Below are 12105 nucleotides of genomic sequence, written 5' to 3'. Positions count from 1 at the left end.
GCTCGTCCTGTACTATATAGGAATAGGTCAGCATCTGATGGCCGCAGGCTCGTCCTGTACTATATAGGAATATGTCAGCATCTGATGGCCGCAGGCTCGTCCTGTACTATATAGGAATATGTCAGCATCTGATGGCCGCAGGCTCGTCCTCTACTATATAGGAATATATATCGGTATCTGATGACCACAGGCTCGTCCTGTACTATATAGGAATATGTCAGCATCTGATGGCCGCAGGCTCGTCCTGTACTATATAGGAATATGTCAGCATCTGATGGCCGCAGGCTCGTCCTGTACTATATAGGAATATATATCGGTATCTGATGGCCACAGGCTCGTCCTGTACTATATAGGAATAGGTCAGCATCTGATGGCCGCAGGCTCGTCCTGTACTATATAGGAATAGGTCAGCATCTGATGGCCGCAGGCTCGTCCTGTACTATATAGGAATAGGTCAGCATCTGATGGCCGCAGGCTCGTCCTGTACTATATAGGAATATGTCAGCATCTGATGACCACAGGCTCGTCCTGTACTATATAGGAATATGTCAGCATCTGATGGCCGCAGGCTCGTCCTGTACTATATAGGAATATGTCAGCATCTGATGGCCGCAGGCTCGTCCTGTACTATATAGGAATATATATCGGTATCTGATGGCCACAGGCTCGTCCTGTACTATATAGGAATAGGTCAGCATCTGATGGCCGCAGGCTCGTCCTGTACTATATAGGAATAGGTCAGCATCTGATGGCCGCAGGCTCGTCCTGTACTATATAGGAATAGGTCAGCATCTGATGGCCGCAGGCTCGTCCTGTACTATATAGGAATATGTCAGCATCTGATGGCCACAGGCTCGTCCTGTACTATATAGGAATATGTCAGCATCTGATGGCCGCAGGCTCGTCCTGTACTATATAGGAATATGTCAGCATCTGATGGCCGCAGGCTCGTCCTGTACTATATAGGAATATGTCAGCATCTGATGGCCGCAGGCTCGTCCTCTACTATATAGGAATATATATCGGTATCTGATGGCCACAGGCTCGTCCTGTACTATATAGGAATATGTCAGCATCTGATGGCCGCAGGCTCGTCCTGTACTATATAGGAATATGTCAGCATCTGATGGCCGCAGGCTCGTCCTGTACTATATAGGAATAGGTCAGCATCTGATGGCCGCAGGCTCGTCCTGTACTATATAGGAATAGGTCAGCATCTGATGGCCGCAGGCTCGTCCTGTACTATATAGGAATATGTCAGCATCTGATGGCCACAGGCTCGTCCTGTACTATATAGGAATATGTCAGCATCTGATGGCCGCAGGCTCGTCCTGTACTATATAGGAATAGGTCAGCATCTGATGGCCGCAGGCTCGTCCTCTACTATATAGGAATATATATCGGTATCTGATGGCCACAGGCTCGTCCTGTACTATATAGGAATATGTCAGCATCTGATGGCCGCAGGCTCGTCCTGTACTATATAGGAATATGTCAGCATCTGATGGCCGCAGGCTCGTCCTCTACTATATAGGAATATGTCAGCATCTGATGGCCGCAGGCTCGTCCTGTACTATATAGGAATAGGTCAGCATCTGATGGCCGCAGGCTCGTCCTGTACTATATAGGAATAGGTCAGCATCTGATGGCCGCAGGCTCGTCCTGTACTATATAGGAATATGTCAGCATCTGATGGCCGCAGGCTCGTCCTGTACTATATAGGAATATGTCAGCATCTGATGGCCGCAGGCTCGTCCTGTACTATATAGGAATATATATCGGTATCTGATGGCCACAGGCTCGTCCTGTACTATATAGGAATATGTCAGCATCTGATGGCCGCAGGCTCGTCCTGTACTATATAGGAATATGTCAGCATCTGATGGCCGCAGGCTCGTCCTCTACTATATAGGAATATATATCGGTATCTGATGGCCACAGGCTCGTCCTGTACTATATAGGAATATGTCAGCATCTGATGGCCGCAGGCTCGTCCTGTACTATATAGGAATATGTCAGCATCTGATGGCCGCAGGCTCGTCCTGTACTATATAGGAATATATATCGGTATCTGATGACCACAGGCTCGTCCTGTACTATATAGGAATAGGTCAGCATCTGATGGCCGCAGGCTCGTCCTGTACTATATAGGAATAGGTCAGCATCTGATGGCCGCAGGCTCGTCCTGTACTATATAGGAATATATATCGGTATCTGATGGCCACAGGCTCGTCCTGTACTATATAGGAATAAGTCAGCATCTGATGGCCGCAGGCTCGTCCTGTACTATATAGGAATAGGTCAGCATCTGATGGCCGCAGGCTCGTCCTGTACTATATAGGAATATATATCGGTATCTGATGGCCACAGGCTTGTCCTGTACTATATAGGAATATGTCAGCATCTGATGGCCGCAGGCTCGTCCTGTACTATATAGGAATATGTCAGCATCTGATGGCCGCAGGCTCGTCCTGTACTATATAGGAATATGTCAGCATCTGATGGCCGCAGGCTCGTCCTCTACTATATAGGAATATATATCGGTATCTGATGGCCACAGGCTCGTCCTGTACTATATAGGAATATGTCAGCATCTGATGGCCGCAGGCTCGTCCTGTACTATATAGGAATATGTCAGCATCTGATGGCCGCAGGCTCGTCCTCTACTATATAGGAATATATATCGGTATCTGATGGCCACAGGCTCGTCCTGTACTATATAGGAATATGTCAGCATCTGATGGCCGCAGGCTCGTCCTGTACTATATAGGAATATGTCAGCATCTGATGGCCGCAGGCTCGTCCTGTACTATATAGGAATATATATCGGTATCTGATGGCCACAGGCTCGTCCTGTACTATATAGGAATAAGTCAGCATCTGATGGCCGCAGGCTCGTCCTGTACTATATAGGAATAGGTCAGCATCTGATGGCCGCAGGCTCGTCCTGTACTATATAGGAATAGGTCAGCATCTGATGGCCGCAGGCTCGTCCTGTACTATATAGGAATATATATCGGTATCTGATGGCCACAGGCTCGTCCTGTACTATATAGGAATATATATCGGTATCTGATGGCCACAGGCTCGTCCTGTACTATATAGGAATATGTCAGCATCTGATGGCCGCAGGCTCGTCCTGTACTATATAGGAATATGTCAGCATCTGATGGCCACAGGCTCGTCCTCTACTATATAGGAATATATATCGGTATCTGATGGCCACAGGCTCGTCCTGTACTATATAGGAATATGTCAGCATCTGATGGCCATAGGCTCGTCCTGTACTATATAGGAATATATATCGGTATCTGATGGCCACAGGCTCGTCCTGTACTATATAGGAATATGTCAGCATCTGATGGCCGCAGGCTCGTCCTGTACTATATAGGAATATGTCAGCATCTGATGGCCGCAGGCTCGTCCTGTACTATATAGGAATATATATCGGTATCTGATGGCCACAGGCTCGTCCTGTACTATATAGGAATATGTCAGCATCTGATGGCCGCAGGCTCGTCCTGTACTATATAGGAATATGTCAGCATCTGATGGCCGCAGGCTCGTCCTGTACTATATAGGAATATATATCGGTATCTGATGGCCACAGGCTCGTCCTGTACTATATAGGAATATGTCAGCATCTGATGGCCGCAGGCTCGTCCTGTACTATATAGGAATATGTCAGCATCTGATGGCCGCAGGCTCGTCCTGTACTATATAGGAATATATATCGGTATCTGATGGCCACAGGCTCGTCCTGTACTATATAGGAATATGTCAGCATCTGATGGCCGCAGGCTCGTCCTGTACTATATAGGAATATGTCAGCATCTGATGGCCGCAGGCTTGTCCTGTACTATATAGGAATAGGTCAGCATCTGATGGCCGCAGGCTCGTCCTGTACTATATAGGAATAGGTCAGCATCTGATGGCCGCAGGCTCGTCCTGTACTATATAGGAATATGTCAGCATCTGATGGCCGCAGGCTCGTCCTCTACTATATAGGAATATATATCGGTATCTGATGGCCACAGGCTCGTCCTGTACTATATAGGAATATGTCAGCATCTGATGGCCGCAGGCTCGTCCTGTACTATATAGGAATATATATCGGTATCTGATGGCCACAGGCTCGTCCTGTACTATATAGGAATAGGTCAGCATCTGATGGCCGCAGGCTCATCCTGTACTATATAGGAATATATATCGGTATCTGATGGCCACAGGCTTGTCCTGTACTATATAGGAATATGTCAGCATCTGATGGCCGCAGGCTCGTCCTGTACTATATAGGAATATGTCAGCATCTGATGGCCACAGGCTCGTCCTGTACTATATAGGAATATGTCAGCATCTGATGGCCGCAGGCTCGTCCTGTACTATATAGGAATATGTCAGCATCTGATGGCCACAGGCTCGTCCTCTACTATATAGGAATATATATCGGTATCTGATGGCCACAGGCTCGTCCTGTACTATATAGGAATATGTCAGCATCTGATGGCCATAGGCTCGTCCTGTACTATATAGGAATATATATCGGTATCTGATGGCCACAGGCTCGTCCTGTACTATATAGGAATATGTCAGCATCTGATGGCCGCAGGCTCGTCCTGTACTATATAGGAATATGTCAGCATCTGATGGCCACAGGCTCGTCCTCTACTATATAGGAATATATATCGGTATCTGATGGCCGCAGGCTCGTCCTGTACTATATAGGAATATGTCAGCATCTGATGGCCATAGGCTCGTCCGCTAATGTATAAGAATATATATATTGGTATCTGATGGTCAGACTCACCCACCACTATATAGGAATATATCAGTATCTGATTGCAATAGGCTCACCCTGTACTATATAGTAATAGATCAGCATCTGATAGCCATATGCTCGCCCTCTACTATATAGGAATATGGCGGCATCTGATGGCCATAGCCTCGCTCATTACGATATAGGAATATATCAGCATGTGATAGCCATAGGCTCGCCCTCTACTATAGAGAAATCGAGGAATCTGATTGCCATGGACTCGCTCTCCACTATATAGGAATATATCAGTATATGATGGCCATAGCCTCGCTCTCCACTATAAAGGATTATATTGGTATCTGATGGCCATAGGCACACCTACTATATAGTGATAGATAGGCACCTGACAGCCGTAGGCACGTCCTCTACTATAGAGGAATAGAGAGGAATCTGATGGCCATAGGCTCGCCCTCTACTATATAGGAATATATCTGCATCTGATGGCCATAGGCTCACCCTCTACTATATTGTGATCGATCGGTATCTGATGGCCATAGGCTCGCTCTGTATGATATAGGAATATATCAGCATCTGATGGCCATAGGCGCACCTTCTACTATAGAGAGGAATCTGATGGCCATAGGCTCACCCTCTACTATATTGTGATCGATAGGTATCTGATGGCCGTAGGCTCGCTCTGTATGATATAGGAATATATCAGCCTCTGATGGCCATAGAGGCACCTTCTACTATAGAGAAATAGAGAGGAATCTGATGGCCATAGGCTCACCCTCTACTATATTGTGATAGATCGGTATCTGATGGCCATAGGCTCACCCTCTACTATATAGACATATGCTGCAGTGGCATCTGTTGCCCATACCCTCTCACTATATAAATATGGAAAGATGCACTCTCCCCCTCCTTCACCCTCAAAAAAAAAAAAAGGACTATACAAAATTTGCAACAAAAAAATGAATCTATATTCCAAGGTTATAAATAGGGCTGGGGTTGTGATGGCGGAGTGGTGACAGCTCAGCTGGGGAACTAACAGTTAACGGAAAAACAGAAGCCAGCGCCAGGACTCGTGTTGTATAGGTTGATGTACAAAACATATAGCACAAGTCTGTAATTAAGTAACGAGAGCGGCTGCGAGTTACCATGGCAACGAGTCGCCTGATTGACAGAGAACACGCTAAGGATCATACTCGGCCGTACAGGCGGCTCGTACCAGAGAGTTAGGCCCTCACATGCAAGAAAACCCATCATTCCCAAAGGTTTCACCTCCTACGACGTGATGATCCCAGATTCATCGTAATCCCACATCATTAATGGATCGCAGATTACTCATCCCTGCAGAATATACAGGATGGAGGGGGAGGGGGGCGGAAGATTTCTGGGCACAACGACTGTGCGGGCGGTCACAGACCGCAAGAGAAAGCGCCAATTTTCTAAAACACTGATTGTGGTGTTCACCGGCGCTGCCAATTAACGGGACCATTTCCACGACGTGCAGAGACTGCTGCAAATCCATTTAGCTGTGCAACAGGTGTTCAGTTTTCATTTAGGAAACCAAATGTGTGCCAATTTTTGTTTTTGCACTTGGTTTCCTCCCCTTTTGAGGCTGATGACTTTCTGACCTTTCCAGCAGCACAGCTGTAGGAGGGCTCGCTTTTGGCAGGATGAGCCGCAGTTTAAGGCTGCTTTCACACTTGCGTCGTTTCGCATCAGTTGCAATCCGTTGTGTGACTGATGCAACCGATGCGTTGCACATAGTGCCACAACTGATGCTGCAAAAAAACTGATCCGTCGCAGCTTTTTTTTCCCGGAATATACTCATCTGAGCATGCTCAGTTAGTAAATGACGGATCAATCACAGGAATCCGTCCAGTGACTCATTCCAATGGATTACTCTCCTATAGGCTTCCATTATAAAAACGACGGGCGCCGACGGAATCCTGCACATTGCGTTTTTTCGAAGCTCCGAATAACACTACATGCTGCATTGCCGACGCCCGACGGTCAGTCATTCCATGACTGATCGGTCGCGTGGCGGATGCAACGCAAGGTCATCAGTCGCAATCCGTCGTCCATACAAGTCTATGGGATCAAAAAAATGGAATCCTGCAAAATATTTTGTAGGATACCATATTTCCTCAAGGTGACGGATTGCAACTGATGCAAAAAGTGTGGGCTATGTGCGCACACAGTTGTTTGTTGCAGAAATTTTCAGCACCAAAAATTGCACTTGTTGCAGAAAAACGCATGCGTTTTTATGCCATGCATTTTTTGTGAAATCATTGGCTGGAGGGGCTGAAAAATGCAGGAAAGAAAAAGAAAAAAAAAACAGCAACAATTGACATTCTGCTTCTTTTTCTGCACACGTTGCTTTTTTCCTTCCAAATTTAAACCAATACTGCAAGGAGAAAGGCGTCCCAGCAAAGTATATAAATCCTGAAGTGCTTTGCACATGTTGCTTTTTTTTTTTTTTCTTGCAGATTTTGTTGCAGACAAAAGAAGCAGCGTGTCAATTCTTTCTATTTTTTATGCAATTTCCCTATCTCGATAAAAAAATAAAAATAAATAAATAAGCATAAAAAACTTCTCTGGGGGTGCGCGCTTTAACCCCCTACCTCCTGGACTTTGCCAGTCACAGCTCAGCAGGTCACCTATCAGCCCACGTCTCAGACACTTGAGCTGTGATTGTCAGCATCTAGTAAGGAGGGGTGACATTGTGCACCTCCCGAAAAGACAGACAATACACCCAGCTGGACTATCAGCAGAGATTTATCATACTACCCGCCATGTGAAACAAGTGATCATCTCTGTAAGACTGGAGTCACACATGCAAGAGACTCGCATCACATCACGCGGCACGGTGCGTACTCTCCGGACAGGAGCGTCTCAGCTACATAGAAATACATGCAGCCGACCCGCTCCCGTCAGGACAGTGTGCGGCCGTACCTGGTGATGCGATGCAAGACTCGCACGAGTCACTAGCAAGTGTGACTCCGGCCTAATGGAGAGATGCGACAACTGAAAAAAGCAGCACAAACCAAGGGAATGCAAATATTTTAAAACTTTTTTTTTTTTTTTTTTTTTAACAATGACAAGTTCTAATACAAGAGGGAGTTATATTGAATTATATTTAAAAAAAAAAAAAAAAAAAAAAGAAAATAAATACATGAAGAAATTTGATCAATTTTGCTAATAAAAACCCCTCCTTGACTCATCGTCCATTGCTCAACACAACAAAGTGAAAAAGGCAAAAGTCAAAAACAACAATTAAAACTTATTTCAACATGTTCTCCACAAGACTTGATTTGTTGGCGTGCACAGCGCTCCTGAAACTTCTAGGATGGGTTTACATAAAACATCAATCTGAGATACGATTTGACTTGTGACCCAATTACTGCCGGTTGTAAACGCACATGCCAAGAGTTCTATTTATTTCATCTCTCATTACATTTTACATCAGGCAAGAGCAGTCACCCAGTATTTTATGTATATACGAGTACTGTATACAGTGGAACTTCCGTTTATGAGTATTTCGCTATACGAGCAAAGTTTGCTGTAAATTTGTAACTCAGTTTACGAGCAATCTTTGTTGTACGAGCAAATACTCACTGCACACACTTCTGGTTCCGTACTTTAACCGCGCTCTAACCAGCTCTTGCAGTCTGCACACACGCACAAACACACACCTATTAGGCTCACCTTACCTTCCGTTCCATCGCCGGCCTCCCGTTTCTTGTAGTCCGCCGGTACAGGATGTGTATTGGATAACCATCGCAACGATGAAGGATCTTCTGCTGTCAGCCGCTACTCAAAGGCAGCGTGATGACCCAATCAGAGGCAAGTGGCTCATGCCTTTGACGTCAGCGCACTGGCAGCGGAAGCTCCGGCATCGGTCGCGATGGTTACCCGATATACATCCTGTACCGGCGAACTACAAGAAGCGAGAGGCCAGCGATGGAACGGAAGGTAACGTGAGCATAATGCGTGTGTCTGTGCGTGTGTGGAATGGCCAATAGGGGACCAGGATGGGATATTGAACAAGTTGTGGAATGGATTGTCTAAGCTTGCATTATTTCCTATGGGAAATTTTGCTTTGCTAGACGAGTAACTTGGTTTACAAGCTCAGTCCCAGAACGGATTGTTCTCATAAACAAAAGGTTCCAATATATATTTTATTTAATCTAAGCTAATCTCTCTCTAAACTAATCTCTCTCTAAGCTAATCTCTCTCTAAGCTAATCTCTCTCTAAGCTAATCTCTCTCTAAGCTAATCTCTCTCTAAGCTAATCTCTCTCTAAGCTAATCTCTCTCTAAGCTAATCTCTCTCTAAGCTAATCTCTCTCTAAGCTAATCTCTCTCTAAGCTAATCTCTCTCTAAGCTAATCTCTCTCTAAGCTAAAATCTCTAAGCTAAAATCTCTCTAAGCTAATCTCTCTCTAATCTACTCTCTCTAATCTAATCTCTCTCTCTCTAATCTAATCTCTCTCTCTCTAATCTAATCTCTCTCTCTAATCTAATCTCTCTCTCTAATCTAATCTCTCTCTCTAATCTAATCTCTCTCTCTAATCTAATCTATCTCTAATCTAATCTATCTCTAATCTAATCTCTCTCTAATCTAATCTCTCTAATCTATCTCTAATCTAATCTAATCCATCTCTAATCTAATCCATCTCTAATCTAATCCATCTATATATTATAAAAACCTAGAAGCTTTCTTTAAGAAGTAACTGCTATTAGTTGTGTCTGGTGTGACAACTCAGCGTTTAGCTATTTGTATGAGTTGAATTAGGCCAGACTTATGGGCCCTATTGTTTGTTAAATCAAGAAAAATTAACCATCGTCTCTTCCCAGACTGATCAGAGCCCTATTGTCTGTAAATGTGTAATCCCTCAGCTCTTCGGACTACATAGTTCAGAGGAAAATTATTCATTTGGATTGAACTTGTGATTAATGAGAGCAGCAATCTCCAACCAATCCTGTAAGACCCAATATCAAAAATGGAAAACAGAGCTATAAAAAGGGCCTTGCTCTTTTTCACTAGTAAGAAGGATTCTACTTCATCCAAAATGAGGAGCTTCAGTTCCGATGGAGGAAACAGAGAACTGCTTCACTTCACTTAATGTACAGGATTTCAGCTTAGGATCCACAGTTCCAGCTGAAGGTTCACAGTAACTGCTTCCTAAGCTTGACGCTATCTTTTCTCAGTGGGTGCCCTCCAAAAGTGAGGTGCTGCTGGACTGGGATAGTTGGCCCTGGAAACCTCAAAGTCATGAAGACTAATCCATGGTGGGCCACCAGAAGGGTGAGACTATTGCTTGTACCATCTTGTGTTCTGCTGGGAATGTACAATATGTTTTTGCCTCTTGGTGAACGAATAAAGTCTTACCAATGTGTTGTTCCCTCACCCTGGGTTGTCTGACTAGTGTTTTGCCCACAGGGAAGGAGTGCGAGCGTTCAGTGGGATGAGCCCTGATCTGTGCAATCAGAATAAAGGCAGCCAGGCCAGCGGACGAGAGCACCCACTGACCCTAGTGTCTCCGCATCCGGTAGTGTGCTATGTTAAAATTTAAGGGGCTGAACTGCAATACCACAAATAACTTTCCGTTCTACCACTGAGCATTATAGAATCTCTAGTTTATCATACCCTTGAATTTTTTTGTTCTTTAATCCTCTTCCAGACTATGCAAAGTATGAAGAATTTCTGTAATATTTCATTACCTTATTTTGCAGAGTTATTTCAGTGGCCAGTTCAAGCTCCTTTATAAACAGCTTTTAACTGCTGCTTAGGAAAAATCCCTACGTTATATTCAAAGAGTCAGAGAAGGCAAGTTCTCAGTCTTGAGTATGATGTTGCTCGTGAAGAGGCTCAGACAAGTAAAATCATCTACACAAAGAGGGTAAGTCATGTACTCTGGACTGAATATAGTGTACAGATTTTGCTAAGCAGCAGCTGAAAGCAGTGTCTAAAGAATCACAAACTGGCCTTGTGAAACAGCACTGCAGCAGAGCTTGGAAGAAAGGGTAATTAAGTACATTACAAAAATGTATTATTTCACAAAGCTTGCAAGATAACAGAAAAATGGGGGAAAAAAAAGCTCCTCTTTGAAATACAACTTGTAATTTGTCATTGCTAGGATCTCAGAGTAAAAAATGACAGTCCTTCCCCCTCAGGTCAGTAACAGGTGCAATGTTTTTCTACGTCAATGCTGTGTCCATTAAAGCAGTGAAGCTGCAGCGAGCTCTATGGTATCTTCTTTCCGGCCGCTTTTGTGGTTTCCATAGGGTCAATGCAATAAATACATTGGATACCACAGATCTAGAAGCGGACACTCGTTACAAGACATTGTACATTCCGCAATTATTGAGAAGGGGTTTGCAATGAATGAATGCATGAATGAATGAATGAATGAATGAATGAATGAATGAATGACATCTTGCAGTACCATGCAGGTAGACACTTACCAGCTGGAGGATGTCTTCATCTTTCGGCATCACGCTAAGTTCTAAGGTGGAATCACTGCAGAAAATTACATTTTAAGTTCTTGTTAGTTTGATCTTTATTGGAAGTTGTAGGTTTCAGTCTCATATTACTGAATATTTAGCAGGAGCCTATTTCTACCCAAAGACGACATTCTTAAAATTTTTTGAAGGGAACCTATCACCAAATTTGGGGCCTATAAGCTACAGCCACCACCACCAGTGAGCCCTTATATACAGCATGTAATAATAATAATAATAATAATAATAATAATAATAATAATTATTATTATTATTATTATTATTATTATGTATTCATTTATATAGCGCTGTTAATTCCACAGCACTTTACATACATTGGCAACACTGTCCCCATTGGGGCTCACAATCTAAATTGCCTATCTGTATGTTTTTGGAGTGTGGGAGGAAACCCACGCAAAACACGAGGAGAACATACAAACTCCTTGCAGATGTTGTGCTTGGTGGGAATTGAACCCAGGACCCCAGCGCTGCAAGACTGCAGTGCTAACCACTGAGCCACGATGTATATAAGAGAGCCCAGGCCGCTGTGACAACATAATCACTTTATAATAATTACCTAACGGTCGTGCGGTAGGCCTAATGAGCGTCTCAGTTGTCCGGCGCCGCCTGTTTCGGACAACTTTGTGCTCCTTCTTCTCTAGCCGCGGTGCATGACGGGTCTGATGTCATCCACACTCGCCGGCATTCAGGTCCTGAGCAGGGCAGATCAAAGTATTGTAGTGCGCCTGCGCAGAATCGGCGAGTGTGTGTGACGTAGCCGCGTCATGCACACAGGCTTCAGAAGGGGGGGGGGGCGAAGATGGCCGAAAGAGG

General features: G+C 44.5%; 1 protein-coding gene across 5 annotated transcripts in view; it reads right to left on the bottom strand.

Moving 5' to 3' along the window:
• The window catches only part of ARHGAP21 (Rho GTPase activating protein 21), a 197313-nt gene that overhangs the window by 81336 nt on the left and 103872 nt on the right, over positions 1 to 12105 (bottom strand). For all 5 annotated transcript variants that reach the window (XM_075315549.1, XM_075315551.1, XM_075315548.1 and 2 more), the window contains exon 6: positions 11236 to 11290. In XM_075315549.1, the coding sequence (XP_075171664.1) occupies positions 11236 to 11290 (55 nt within the window). The remainder of the gene's footprint in view (positions 1 to 11235; positions 11291 to 12105) is intronic.

The sequence above is a fragment of the Anomaloglossus baeobatrachus genome, chromosome 6 (assembly GCF_048569485.1).
Source record: "Anomaloglossus baeobatrachus isolate aAnoBae1 chromosome 6, aAnoBae1.hap1, whole genome shotgun sequence".
Taxonomy (NCBI): Eukaryota; Metazoa; Chordata; class Amphibia; order Anura; family Aromobatidae; genus Anomaloglossus; species Anomaloglossus baeobatrachus.
This window is presented reverse-complemented; position numbering and strand designations above follow the sequence as displayed.